Source organism: Anguilla anguilla, chromosome 5 (genome assembly GCF_013347855.1).
Source record: "Anguilla anguilla isolate fAngAng1 chromosome 5, fAngAng1.pri, whole genome shotgun sequence".
In the NCBI taxonomy this organism is placed as follows: Eukaryota; Metazoa; Chordata; class Actinopteri; order Anguilliformes; family Anguillidae; genus Anguilla; species Anguilla anguilla.
In genome coordinates, this window is record NC_049205.1 from 11,631,729 (window position 1) to 11,647,183 (window position 15,455).

At 36.4% G+C, this 15,455-nt stretch overlaps 1 protein-coding gene across 1 annotated transcript; it reads left to right on the forward strand.

Moving 5' to 3' along the window:
* Positions 1-8,702: 8,702 nt before the first annotated feature.
* odam (odontogenic, ameloblast associated) lies at positions 8,703-11,423 on the forward strand. The gene is made up of 10 exons (XM_035420002.1): positions 8,703-8,831; positions 9,262-9,326; positions 9,425-9,460; positions 9,555-9,608; positions 9,831-10,061; positions 10,193-10,246; positions 10,411-10,533; positions 10,827-10,856; positions 11,019-11,105; positions 11,358-11,423. The coding sequence occupies exons 2-10, from the start codon at positions 9,267-9,269 to the stop codon at positions 11,391-11,393; spliced, it is 711 nt and encodes a 236-aa protein (XP_035275893.1). The 5' UTR covers positions 8,703-8,831; positions 9,262-9,266; the 3' UTR covers positions 11,394-11,423.
* Positions 11,424-15,455: the final 4,032 nt, after the last annotated feature.

A 15,455-nucleotide genomic window follows, 5' to 3' on the forward strand; every position in this document is an offset into this window, starting at 1 on the left:
ACCATACAAAACTAATTGTAAGTTATTGCTCAATGAATTTGAAAAAAAAAATGAAAACAAGACAATGCATCCTTCAGGGATATTTTTCATACATTGACACATGCACTCAGGCAATAAATTTCCCCATAATGTAAGTATATTTACTAATAAGGTAAATATGTTATTATATTTGCCTTCATCTAAGAGGAAACCAAATGATGTTAGTCATAAGCAGATGGACTTATTAAAAACACTTACCAGAAACAGTTCATTTCTGACTTCACCAACCACAAAGGAGTGGTTGTATAATAACATACTACTTAAGACTTATGTAAGTGTTATTTTCCTGCTCCTTGGATGACTGCATTCTCATTTCAGACAATCAAACATTAGACTGGATTTGAAAGGTTCTGTCCTTTCAATGAAACTCACTGAATCTTACAGGAAGAAGTAAGACATTCATCAAATTATGACCCTACACCCCAGTATCCCATGTGCAATTATGTGATATATTGAAAGAAAAACAGACAAATTAAAAGACATTGTACTTTGCAAAATATCAGAAGTGCAGTACTCATATCATTACTGTAAAAAATGCATCATCATCATAATTGTCATCACCATAGTATTACTATTATAAAATAAATACTACATTTTTCTGGTTATAATGTCCAATCCAAGCTGTGATTATACTAGGATCTGCACATGATACATGCATTAAGATACTATTGCAGTTAGAACAACAGATTCTGACTGCACTGCTGATATTGATAGGCACATATATGAAATGTGTGCTGATCACAGTATAATTACCTGTAATGAAAAGATCCAATAATAACCAAACTATTTATTTATTTATTTATGATTTTTATTTTGTAAAAAAATATCTCACAAATGTGCAATACTTTCATAGATAGCATGGTGGTATTTGGTCAACACGAAGAAAAGCACAACCTCCTCTCTTCCAACATCTAAAGAATTATGCTTCCTGTTAAAGACCATGAACAGCATCACTTAACCAAATGAGACAAGTTCATGTAATGTGGTCCCTATAATGCATTGTGGGCATGGAAAAATATATTCCTTTGTAAAGAAATTTGTTGCCATGGATTACAGGGTATTTGTCACTGAAATGAGGTCACACAAAATGGGGTTCTTCTATTCATGCTTAAACTTGTCATAACAGCCTTTGGCTTTAAAAATGTTTAAATATGGTCGCACCTGTCATGATGAGAACAGTTTGACGAATTACTAATTGTATTTTTGTCCCCACTGCTCATTGGCTAGTGACCATCACAATTTGTGAAAATTTCTATAAAAAGGTGAGTTTACAGCCCAAAAGAAGCAGCCTCACTTTCTTGTCCTGAGCATCAGAACAAATCTACTGGTTTTGTCACAACAGAACAAAGCGGTAAGGTCAATATTTTTATTAAAACATCTAATAATTCATTACATTTGATTTGAAACTAGGCTATCATATTTGAAGTGTTTTAGTCGATCCCTACAGTCAACATTGCTGAATTAATATATTGGTTGAATATATTTTTGTTGTTATCAACAGTAAGCTGAAGAACTCATGGATCCATTGCTCTCATCCATTTGTTGTTGTTCTTTCAGCTTGAAAAGATGAAGTTTCTCGTATGTGCTGTCTTTGCAGCAATTCTTTTCCAGGTGAGTACCTTTCCTCATCAAATAACACTCTTGGGATTTTTTCCCCCTGCGATGTCATGGTTTGGCTTTTGAACCAACTTAATTAGCTGTTGAATTATGAGACATTTTCAGTTCACACAATGCTGTATGTGCACTACATAGCATATTCCTTTACAAATGCACATTTATTCTGTTATCTTTCAGGTTAACACAGCCAAGGTAAGAAATATTATGCAATATAAACCTATGGCATTCAACATAAAGCATGTGTATGTACACTCAAAAATGAAATGGGTATAACTTGTTCAGTCGCGGTTAAAAATTGTCCATTTGCCACAGAAACTGCGGTTAATTACTGGTCTGAATGGAGGGGTGGTGACTGGGGTGAACCCAGGACTGTTGGTGGGCGGAGTCCAGCCTGCCTTGTTGGGCGGGGGTTTGGGGGTCCAGCCCACCCTGATTGGAGGAGGCTTTGGGGTTCAGCCCGCTGTACTGGGTGGGGGCCTGATTGCACAGCCCCAGTTTGGACAGGTCAGAATGGATTTCATATTTTCATACAATAACCTCCTCTCAGTCATGATTTCATGTCATTGAGTCAGAGATTGTGTCTTTGAGTGTGTGTGTACGTGAGAGAGGATCTTTAAAAACAACTTACTTTCTGTGAATAGATGATTCCAGGTGTTCCATACATGGTACCACCCCAAGCCATGCTGCCATTCACCCCAAACCTTGGGGCCCAGCAACAGCAAGGTGGAATGCCAAATGGGGTAAATGCTTATTCTCAGTCGCCTCTGTGTATTGACAATAGCTTATAGCACACGTTTCAATGAAGAGCACATTTACAGTTAGACTGAATATGACATGTATAATTTTTGTATTTATTCTTTAAAATTAAATTTCCTATTATTTTGCTTATTCATAATATCTTGTTAATATCATCATTATTTATTGCATTTAAAAAATGAAAATAGCTCATTGTGATAATCTGCTCCACAGGGACTTCCTGCATTTGGAGCTCAGATGGGCGGAAATCAACAACAACAGCAGGTCAGGGCTCTCCATTATGTTTCCCCTTAATAAAAAAAAATAATGAACAATACATCCCTCAATGCGCTTTACGCATTAGTCAGCAAATATTCCAAGAACCCATTGAATCAGTAAAGTCTACTTTCATGTTTTTGTTTCAATGCTAATGTACCATCATGCAGTTTATTTATTTTTTGCACCCTGTTGAAAATCTTTTCCTTAGTGCCTAAGTCTGTCATATGAGTCCCAGGTAAAATGACAGCTTAAAATGAATCACGCCTTTATTTTTCAGGGGGCACAAGGAGATGTTGGGAATTTCAATCCACAGCAAGGACCTGCACTGCCAGGGCCCTTGAGGAGAATTAAGGTATTGCAGGGTTATGGGTCATGTAGTGCAACTCAGGCGCAGGTGAAATCAAACTGACGATGTTAGAAATATTAGAACATTATTTTTTCACTAAAAATATTTAGCTTAAATTCATGATGGTAAAATAATATAAATATTATATTATAATTTGTACATCATTTCATAATAATAATAATGACAATAATAATAATAATAATAATAATAATATACCTTGCTGATTGGATAGATCAATCTGCTTATCATCGTAATGCTTTATATTGACTGTAATTGGGTAACGATTACCTTATCTCCTCCTCCCAGCGCTCCAGGGTGGCCTGTACTGAGAGACCACCCATTGATTCCCAGGTAAGGTATTCTGTGCTGCATCTCCAATTAACATTCTGATAGGAATGAGAATATAATCCCAATCAAACAATATTTACAATTGGTGCCTTAATACATTTCTATCATATGAGACACCTCATAATATGAGTCTTGCTTATTTTTGTCATGTTTTCTTCCAGATTTCAACTCAAATAACACCAACCCCAACTGCTGCTGAAGACAATTCTAGCCCTAATACCGTTTAAATGGAAATGCTTCACTGTTCTGAAGGGGACCAAAGGTACTGCATCATAACATTTTCTGGAAAATGAAAAGAAAAATTGCAGAAAATAAATCTGCTATTGATGAGTTAGTTCAGTACATTAAACACTTGTAAAAAATAAATTGTGCAAACAGATTTCACCCTACATTTGATTATATTACATGTACTTATGCACATACATACACATGTATGCACATATATCTGTAACCTTACAAATCAAAGGCAGAAAAAACATTAATGACAAATGAAGAACCCTAACTATAATACAATATATATCCTTTTCCTACCCCCTTCTCTTATTTAGGAAATATCCATGAAGGAATTCTGACAGGAACACCAGGATGAAAAATGGACAGTCCAGAGTGAAGACTAGGACTGTTCTACTTGAATCTGTAGAGCAGTGCGCGTTGATTGCGTGGATAATGCTGTGAAACTAGTGCATTGTAGTGTATGCATCAGAGCTAATGTTTGATGATGTAACTTTGACTAACCTTGTAATTAATATGTAGACCCTCATGCTGTATAACACACTTTCTTAAATAAACTTTCTTTTGTATCATATATTGGGCTGTGATGAGATTTTTTCCATTTTTTTGAAGCTTGAGAATGAAAACATATTAAAAAAGCTAGCGTGTTAAAATTACCTGTTGTATGAAATATTTACCATTTCACAGATTAAAATGAATAGCAATGGGAATACCTGGCACAATCTGATATTGCCTTTTCAATGGTAAATAATAGAAATGTGAAGGAGCTCAGAAATTAGATTGAGACACTACCATTATCAGTATTCTTTCAAGTGAGATCTTCGGTGATCACAGCCAGGACTTTTCATCCGAAATTTGACCCCAAATACTCCTACAGCACAGTATCCCCATTGTTGCACTTCTGTCTCTGCAACATCCTGCTGCAAAAGCAGCAACCAGGCTTTCCCAGGTCACAAGTTATCAAATTGTCTAAACTCTAGACTAGAGACCCCATCTGTTTCTGGTTTTGATAGCAACTTCTGGCCTTAAGTATTTAATTAGCCTGAATATTTATACCATTTAACATTTTAGCAGCGTTTCTTGATAAGCAAATATTTTCCTGCGATTTAATTTACAAGTGAACCAGCCTTGGTGTATACAGCCAGTTAGCTCATTTAGCCAGGATAATTTGTGGTAAAAAAAAAAAAAAAAAAAAAAACTGTACACACTCCAAATAAAAATATAGGTGCTCAGATTAGCATGAAGACATTTCAAATTTTTATTTTTGCATTTCTATAATTGCATGCGTGCCAGCTAATTATTTATGCCCATGTTAATATCCATGAAATCGACATAATACTGCATGTATTTTCCACATATGCATTTAGTGAGCTATGCCAACTCACAACCCACCTGTGGATTCTAATACCAAAATTTGGCAGTCCCCCATCCAAGTCCACGCCCTAAATAAAGCAGCTTCAGCTGTTTGCCGAAAGCCATGGGGTGGTTTGTTCCAGTATAGTCAGCCAAATGTTAGATATTCAGATTCATGCTAGTACAGGTGCCCGCTCCAATGCACCAACAAACAGAGTGCACATTTGGAACAGCTGTGGGAGACACATCAGGTCCCATGCCTTTGCGTAGGAAACCACAGACCTGAGAAAATTACTCCTGTGTGCTTTGCAATCCACTGAGACATGCAGAACTAAGTGACAAGTGTGATTAGCTAAGTGGAATAACATATTTATGTTGGTTTTGAGTTTGTGAAGTCATTCACTCTCGTGGAGACCACAGGGTCACATGCTTCTGAGGTGATTCCACACTGGAACATTTGATGTACGCTTTATTCCTTAATATAGCATTAATTAATTAATTAATTAATTAATAATAGGCACGAACTGCTCAGACATTAAATTAATTAAACATTAGCACACTACAAAATAGCAGAAATCAGATGGTGCACAACTTATGTATGTACTTACGTATTAAACTTACACTTACATACATATTCAGATATACTTATCAACCATTCATAGCAACCTTGTCTGAGCTGAAAGACTTCACCACATTGAATGTCCACACAGCTTTATGAGACTTGAAGAGACAGTGCACCTGTGGCAATTACAGTGATGAAAATGAATGAGTATGTGAATAGATAAAACAATTAACCTTGGCCTTATAATAAGCTGTGTCCTACACAACCCGTTATTAGTGTAATTCTGTTCATTTATTGGTACATATTGCTCATAATCAATGTTATGGGAATATATATATATATAATCATACTTCATATCTCAGGTAGATTGACTCAAAAAATTGTCAAATAGTAAGATTGAATTATTTATTTATTATTCTTTGTTTTTATTTCTGAATACGTATCATGTCTTCACCAAGATAGATTACTGTATTATAAGTGCTAGGATAAATAATTAAAACAGTATGTTTGAATGACGGACTATTTCACATTATTTTTAAAGAGAAAGTGCATGACCTTTTCTTCATAAACTTTCTACTGTATACATTAATTTGTGTTTCATTTGCATCTGACACAAAGGCTGACATCGCATTCTATGTAACTAATTAACTTGAATGTTAAATGGAGTGCTCTAATAGTTGTTCAAGTTGGAATTTTTTATCAAAGAATCCATCAAAGAAAAAATAAGTTTTTATAACATGGTTCAAATTTAACTGTGGCATATTTCCATCTAGTGGCCTCACTATGTAGGTGCACCCCCTTAAAATAATCAAAAGTCTGTGGATATGATCTCATCTTTATAATAATTAACTCAATGACCTGTTATAATAGAGATGATGAAGACAGTGGTAGTATTGATGTAGGGTAGTTTTACTTTTCGTGAACGTTGTGTATATGTTTTTATCTTTGTTTCAGTAAACATATATGGGAGTACAGTTTTGAACTATTTATATTCTTGTATGTGAATAATGCATTCAGACTACTTTTCTCCTAAGCTCTATCAGCCACATTTTATAAGCAACAACACTCCTGTATGGATAATAATCTCACATGATGTGCTTTATTAATAGTGATAATGTATGTTAATAACACAACATTTATTTTTATTTCTCTCTGCAGTAAATATGCTGCATTGATCATATCACTATGTAAAAATAGCTGAAGTATTTGATAATATGATTTGACTTGGAATGGCTTTGATGTCATACATATCAATTTATCATAAAATAATGAAGACAAATGCCGCAATCTCTGAAAGTCAAAATTAAGACAAAAGTTGATGCTTACCCTCATGCCCGCTGTACCAGGGAAAAGGAATGCTGATACCCGTAAGCTGTGGGAGGAGGGCACTATCACTGGCACCACAATCTGCTATAAATAACAGCAAGAGCCTCCAACATGGAAAGAAACCCATGCCTTTCCTCAGTGAAGGAAAGCAGCCAACAATGGAGCTCCTGGCAACAGCAAGAGATTGTTAGCTTAAACTCGATCTCGGGAAACAAGTGAAGTTCCGAGAGACCACCACAGAGACCACTCTCAGGCCTGATGTGGTCTTGGTTTCTGAATCACCTAACCTGGTTGGTCATCGAGCTAACGGTATCTTGGGAAGACTGGATGGAATAGGCCAATGAGAGAAACCGGGCTGAAAATGGTGACCTTGTCAGCCAGTGTCACAGTCAAGGGTAGAGGGTTCAATGCAGACCAATCAAAGTGAGATGCAGTGGGCTTGCAGGTCAGTCCCTATGCAGGGCCCACAGTTTCCTCAAAGTGACAGGGATGTAAGGAAATAGAGCCATCATGACCGCCACAGAGACCTTGGAGAAAACATCAGAAGGAGAGAGCCATAGATAAAAGGCCACTTGGACACAGGTTGGGCCACATGGTATATTTGGTAGATAATACCAAGGACTTCCCAGTATACAGCGTATGTAGGCAAACTGAGATCCAACACCATATTTATGAGTATTTACTAGCAAAAGTCTTTATTTATTAATCGAGTTATTATGATTACTTTGTTTCTTAATAACAATGTTAACACACACTATCATGACACATGCTGTGTATCACTCAAAAATGGTGAAAAGATTAGGCCCATATCGCCCACCTTTCCTGTACCACAGTGCATCTGGCTATGACCCAGCAGGACACTGCGGCTACTCCAGGCCAATGCTGACGTTTTAAAACACAGATCACGGTTGTCTCACCCCTGTCTGCTTCTGCATTCCATCACGCGTCCCGTGTTCCCACGTCCCCGGTCATCGGCATTATACCGTCAGTACCGCACTTTCGGCTAATGTGCCATTACCAGACGCTCGCGTCTGACCAATCTAACCGCTCGTGCGATTGCGGCCTTCCCGTTGATGTAATCCCACAGCTGCCTCCTCAGGTCATTTTTTTCTGATGGCGCCTCCCAGCCACTGCTCACCTGGATTCGGGTATTAAGCGTCTTAGGAGAAGCCAGACATGGGCTGAAGGTTTCCACAACCACTGCAGTAATGTGGCCCACAACATGCTGTCATACTGGGGGAACCACTCACCTCACTCCCTGCTATTTATCATTAGGAGCTCCGCAAAATATAGAAATGGAAAGTAATGTCAAATGATAAATCCACATGCTCATTTCACAGATTATTTTGTCTCAGGAGGCCTTTATGGCAAGCAAAGCTTATGTCTCTATTGAAATCAGCATATCTCCTTCTTCACTTACAGAAAAAAAAAAAAATAATAAAAAAGCAGCTTTGCTGTGCCACTTTTTTTCTTCTCAGGGTAAGTTTGATGATTGAGAACAGTAGACTGAATCCAGGCCAAACATTCTCTACTCTTACATAACAACACTTGTGAAAACACATTTTATGTGGTCTAAGCACCTGGGACAAGAGCTTAAGCTTCACTTTTGCATCAGCTTTTGCTTTTGCAAACAGGCAGTTTGTTTTCTGCCTTTTTTGCCACATTAAAGTGATAGAGAATAAAGCAGTAGCAGCTGGCCTGCATATTACAAGCCGGCTCTAGATGAGACACAGGATGCAATGGCTCTTCACTAATAACACAGTTGCCGTGTCTACCTGTTGGACTGTCTGAATCTTCCAGACCTGAAGGGTGATGTCATCCAGGTGTTCTGCTGTGTCACGCTAACCGCCACGCTTCGGAGAGCTGATTGGCTGCCTGTGGCGATGGTGAAAGTTTAAAAAGCGAAGGGAGACAGGGAGATGGCACAAGTTCCTTGAAGGACGAAGAGGGGAAAGCAACCAAGAAAGTCTGTGGCTGACTAACCTGCAAAAAGAGGTAATGCTTTCATTCACTTTGTGCTGTTTTCAAATTCTCAGCTCTGGAATTACGCTACAATTCCTCAGTCCAGTCAAACATGTCTTCTGCTTCTTCAAGCAAGTGCTTTGAATAAAGAATGTTTTTTTATGCCAATCTTCAGGCAATGCTGTTATTGATATGTTGATGGTAAATGCATACAGCTCTGTTCCTCAAATCATGGTCCTTGAGGGCTGAGAACTGCTGATTTTCCATTCTCCTTCATACCTGGGAGCCAGGTGTGAAGATAGTCTGGCCAATCAGTGGTGCTAATTGTTCTGTTAATTACTTGGGAAGAAAAACAACCAGGGCCAGATTCGAGGATCCCTGGCCTACAGTTTATCGGATACTGGGAGTATGGATATGTTATACTCTTGCAATGCATTCTTTTTTTCCTCTCTTTCTTATTTAGAAATCATGAAGCTGCACACAGTGATTGCATTTGCCTGTTTCATGGGTGCTTGCACTGCAATTCCAGTAAGAAATTTTTCACCATACTGCAAAATAATAATAATAATAATCAGAGCAAACAAGGCATGCAAATAAGAAAAAATCTATATTTGTTTTCTTTTCAGATACAGCTTGGAATTATTGCAAGTAACAGTAATGAGGTAAACATATGTAATATGAGTATAGTATTGTTTTTCATAGTCTGGTATCAATGCAAAATCTGGTATTAATGCGGTTTTTAAAATTGTCTTGCAGCTTCTACGCCTCAATCCACTGGCGTTCTCTGGTGTTGGATTTGGTCAAGCGCAGGTAAGTTCTTAATAAACTGATGGAATAATATTTAAAATAATGTTATTGTACAAATACTGTTAAATGCACACGTAAATCTGACTGCCTTACAATAGCTAGGTGGGATACAGTTTAAGCAGTGATAGTGCGATGTATTACCTCTGTAATGTTACATAAACAGTAGCACTGTACACATCAGAACTCACTCAAAACTCACTCCTGTCACCATCTTTATTTTCCCAGACTGCTTCGTTTCTGCCCCCCTACTTGATCCAGCAAGGGGCGGACATCGGTCTGCCCTTCAACACCCAGATGGCAGGCCCCTTCCTCCCCCAGAACCCGTCCATGATGGTGCCCACAGGGGGCAACCCTCTTAACCCTGTGCTGTACCCCCCTGGCCAGCAGGAACCACCCCAGGGTGCCCAGGGCCCCCAAGACCCCAACGCCCCCCAGCAACCTAAAGCTCCCAGTCAGGTAGCGTATACTGCTGCTCAGCCTGTTTGCTCTTGCCACAGACTCACCATTGTGTTTGCATGCTGTTTATGGGCTGGGGAGGTTTAAACTCAGGTGAACCCCTTGTTTTCTCTGTCTCTGTATTTTCACAGATGGTTCCTGGGTACTATCCCACAATGCCATTCGGACAGAGACTTGGAGGGCAGGTAAATCAATAGGAAGCTATGAAAAATCATGTACTGTGAAACTGCAATCGTTTTTCACAGTGTTTATAAGAATGCACACAAATCTTGTGGAGAACATAATGAGATGTGTAAGTAAAAGGATTTTTAAAATTCATTTATCAGAAAAAAAATTTTTATTTTCGCAGAGATATCCTTATTACTACTACAGGTACCCCCAGCCCAACCCCAACATGGTCCTCCAGCCAACACAAGGTGTCAATCAAATGAACTATGAGCAGACTACCCAGACTCCCCAGCTCCCTCTGCAGGTATGGCTGTGTTGCTGCACCAGTCTTGATCATCTTTACTACATGTACATTGAACTATTGCATACTGTACAACAGTAAGAGTATTAGAAGATCAGCAATTCTGATGAAGCTATATGATAATAAAATTATTATTTTGGGAATAGGCGTATTTATAGCTTTTATTTTCTGTGAGTGCAATGTGCTCTTAAACTAGAAATCAGGGTTTTTTAGGCTTAATGCAAAAATGATACAAGCAAAAGCAAAAATGAATCCTCATTACACCCTCTCTTGTTGCTTAATTGTTCTTTGAACAGGTTTCCCAGACCCAGGGACAAATTGAGGCAGTAAGTGTTATGACAAATTAAATGAAACATTTATAATGATATAAATAATATATTAGTATTTATTACTATATATACTATATATAGTATTGCACTTTGGCATTTATGCTTGTTTAAACTGTCCAGCATACTTTAATCTAACATTATGTTGTTATTCTTCCAAAGGTGCATGTGACTTCTGGAACAGAAACCAGAACATCTGCCCCTCCCCCTGAAAGACATGGGGACACTCCTAGAACTGGTTTAGACGATGTAAGTACCTGCTCTTCCATGAACGCACAAACAAATCTCTGTCATTGTTTTTGTTTGAATTCGTAGTCAAACATGCCAGTCAAACAAACCAAATCTATTTTATGGCCACGACCACAAACGCCCTTGAAATTATTTATTCTTTTCCTGTTCTATTTTTAGATTTTTTCTGTAAAACATTTTGATCAAAGACTGTGTTTAATACATTTGAAAACCTTAACGGCAGATAAATAGTAAGTGTTTCTTTTTTCACAGGGTCGCTCAAGCTTCTCATTTCTCTTTGAGCCATAGAATCTCAAAATGTGAAGCATACATTGCAGGTAACCAATTAGCAATTTACCATTTCTACTTTAAAACTTTGGTATGCATTTGCATAATGATTGCATCCTACAAGCCCAATTTGTATCCTCTGGAGAAATTTTGATTACATTTTGTTATTCCAGAAAGTGCAATGTAAGACAGTGAAATTCTTTTAAATCAATAATTTAAACGTTTAATCTTTTTAAGATTACAATTGTTAGTAAATGATAAGTATCACCTGACCAGATATAATCAGCATATTTCAGCAGCAAAGGCATAATGTATATAATATTGGCTAGTCTAATGATTAATGAATGCAGTTTTTACTTTTTTCAGGAGGACTTGGGCATCACCTTGTGTTGTTTTTGTCTCCACATAAATAAAATATATATGGATGTTTATTTTATCATCATATTCAATGCTCTTTATATTTTTGATGAATGACAACATAAAGTGTTTAAAGTCAGATGTTAGAATAAGTAAGATGGTCTTGAAATGCCTCTATGTGTATTCCTTGTGACATAGTAATAATACTGTTCATTACTTGTCAGTGTCTACCAACTTATGATTTGATCCTATGAGAAATAAATCCAATTCTTCACAATTTTTTGTGTGATTTTCATGATTTACTTAAAGTGTGCCTATCTGATATTAAGCTAAATATTAATATGTTATTAATAAATGGTCCCCAAGCATATTTACTTTCAATGGGCTTCGTTTTTCCTCAAATGAATTCAAGCATACATTAATTAAAATATAAAAACAAAATACAACACAGACAACAAGCAGTTGGATGCAAAAAGGTTTAATGACTAAGCAAGATACAAGTAATCTTAAATAATCTTAAAAGTGGCTTCAATTCCTTAATACAGTGTAGGATATGAGGAAAATTACTACATAATTAAATTACACTAATCCCTCCAAAAGTAGCTAACATTTCTACATTTCTAAATCAAATTCCCATGCAATGTGTTTCAATGGATCCTCGAAGATGTTAGAAATCACACTGTGAAGAAAAAAAAAGGTATACAAGATTAATAACTGGGATTGCATCAACAATAAGAACCTTCAAGAATGCTGGACTTTTTAGGAGGAAGTAATAGAAGATAAATATACATTGTTATAAAGTGTAAGTATATCACATCTGCATTCATAAATATAAAGTAATATTTACAGCGACTCCAAATGTCACCTCTGGAATTTGATGCTAGCAAATTAATTGCACTAGAGAACTAACATAGTGTGGGGACTTATCTGTCTTACGTAGACAAAGCAGGATTTGGTGAAACACAATCACAGACATGAAGAGGTATATTCCGGAGGCCAGATTACCTTGGGTTTCTAGCCAAAGAACTGTGTGACTCCATATTCAAATGAAACCGTGGGCTGTAACATAAACACACAAAGGAGAATAATTATTTGCATATTCTAGTGTTAATTTGAGTTAATTTGAATTAAAAACATAAATTTTGAACATAAAGTTTGATCATTCATTCTACATAATCTATTTTGACTACATAATTATATAAATGGAAATAAACAGTATTCATCATAAATGAACATTTCTCAAAAAAATACAGAGCTTGATTAATAGTTTAAAATTATGTCCAACCACAAGAACAAAATTCCAATTACCGTAGATGATGGGTTGTACTTGATGTTCAGATAGGGCTGTAAACAAAAAAAGAAAAAATGTTTTCAGTGCCTGCTACACTATACCCTCACTGTTTTCCATTCAGCATTCACCTGAGCTTCAGAATTTTGTTTATGGAAATCAATCTATATCATCTACATCATTAGAGGTGAAAGCGATGGTATTTTAATACAATGAAGGTGCCCTTTCAACCACCCAGAAATAAAAATAGCAAAGTATGCATTATTACCACAATTCCTCCATATCCATATCCAAACTAAAAAAAAAAGAAACAAAGAGGAAAGGAACATTGATGAAGTAAATATAAAAGAAAAAATCAGATTTATTCAAATTGGTTCATTCCAATGGACAATAATTCACAACAACAACAGCAACAACAAAAACAACAATACCAATACTACTAATAATAACAACAACAACAACAACAACAACAACAACAACAACAACAACAACAACAACAACAACAATAATAATAATAATAATAATAATAATAATAATAATAATAATAATAATAATAGTACCAGTTCCTGAGGGGCATTTTCTCCAGGCTGTGAAATATGTAAGAAGACATTATGCTTAATTTCACATTTTATTCATATTACATGTCAGTTTTCAGATTGCATGAAATGTTCTTCTATCTAAAATATTGTAAGATAATTTATAAAAACAAAGTAATTAAGTAATCAATACCTTTTCTGGTCCTCGTCGCCTCGGACCCTAAAAACAAAGTTATTTAATTATTCAGAAGAAAACAAAAAGATTTCATTCATTTTTTATTTCAGCAAATTGATTAATTCAGCTGAACTGCAGATTATTATTTACTAAACTAAATGTCAGAATGCATGTGGACCAATACAAGACAGATTTTGAAAACAATATAATATCTCCACTTACCATTGGCAAGAGAAATGCATTGTCTCCCTAAAGGGGAAAAATATTTCTGATTAAAGTAATCTGACCTGCACAACAATATGTTTTACATATTCAGTTCATATTTGATCTACATCTTCTCCCAGTCAAGCAAAAAATAGAACCTACAAACCTCTAAAAAATTATGAGTAAGATGCAGCAATGCAAACAATGGAACTGGGTTCTTGCTTTTGTATTGTAAGTGCTGACAAATCCAGTATACGGTATTGTGCATTTTTTATGGTGCTTCATATCAACTTGAATGCATCTTGTGACTGGATCAAACGTATTACATAATATATGGCATGGCATGCTATGGAAATTATGTATTATTTATTAAAAAATAAATAAACACTTTACCTCATTCAAGGGGATCTCATTGCCATTCTGGGGAATGGGAGGAAGGGCACAAAAGTGTTACTTCAGGATAACCACAGATACCACTGCAGAATAGTGCTTTATTAAATCCTCATAACAAAAATGTTTTTTATAATTAATATTCTTCATACCTGGAGGGTAACATTTTCAGCCTGTTACAAAAAAAAAAAAAAAAAAAAAATGAAAATAAATAGTGAAAGGGTTGAATAAACCACAAATAATCACATATCTATTGACTTTGAATGCAGTTCAAGAGCCAAACTAATGTTAGATATTACCGTGAAGATGGGGAAGAATTCTCTTTTTTCCTGGGGGAAAAAAATAATAGTAATAATGGTTTATTGGACATAGAAAAACCTACTATTTCCTGGAAATAATACATAGATAATAAATAAGCCATTTCACACTGTCCCCAAGGAGAAGAAAAACTTAAAAAAGACTCAAATGTCAACCCTTTGAAGGGATTATTGGGTGTAATCTTTCCTTTTAGCACAGCACTAGAGCACAGCACATTTGACACAGGCTAGGCATTAATGGAAGCACTTACCATATCCTCAGGATTCAGGCGTTTTCCTTTGAAGGGCTTAATCCTGCGTCCTCCAGGTTTACCATTCTTAGGCTTCTGAAAATGCCACCAGACTTTAGGACATGGCAGAGATTCAACTCAAATAACTTAAGTCTCTAACTCTGTGATAAATGCTTTAGAAGAATAAAGTAGAAGAAAGAAAAAAAAATGCCAAGTTTTCCAAGTTTGCTTTTGTGTTTGCTGAAGGTTAAATTGCCAAATGGTGTGCTCTTGCATGTAAGTGTGAGAATTTTGATTGAATACACACCAATCTCTCTCTCTTGTTAAACAAACAAATAAATAAATAAATAAATAAATAAATAAATAAATAAATATGTTTCTTTATTGTGATTTTTTAAAACCATAAACCGGGGGGCCCCCCATGTGCTTACTTCTCCCTGTGGCCTCCTCCCCCGTCCGCCTCTCTGGGGCCTGTCAGGTCTCTCCCTCTGGCGCCCAGATCCTGGAGTCTGAGCAGGTACAGGAAAGAGAATTTTACACTTGGACCCCCCCCCCCCCCCCCCCCCTCCCACCAAATCTCATTTCA

Coding starts and splice junctions, on each gene's coding strand:
- odam (XM_035420002.1), top strand. CDS start 9,267: ATGAAGCTGCACACAGTGATTGCATTTGCCTGTTTCATGGGTGCTTGC. Junction 10,857..11,018: donor CCCAGGGACAAATTGAGGCA/GTAAGTGTTATG, acceptor ATTCTTCCAAAG/GTGCATGTGACTTCTGGAAC. Junction 11,106..11,357: donor CTAGAACTGGTTTAGACGAT/GTAAGTACCTGC, acceptor CTTTTTTCACAG/GGTCGCTCAAGCTTCTCATT.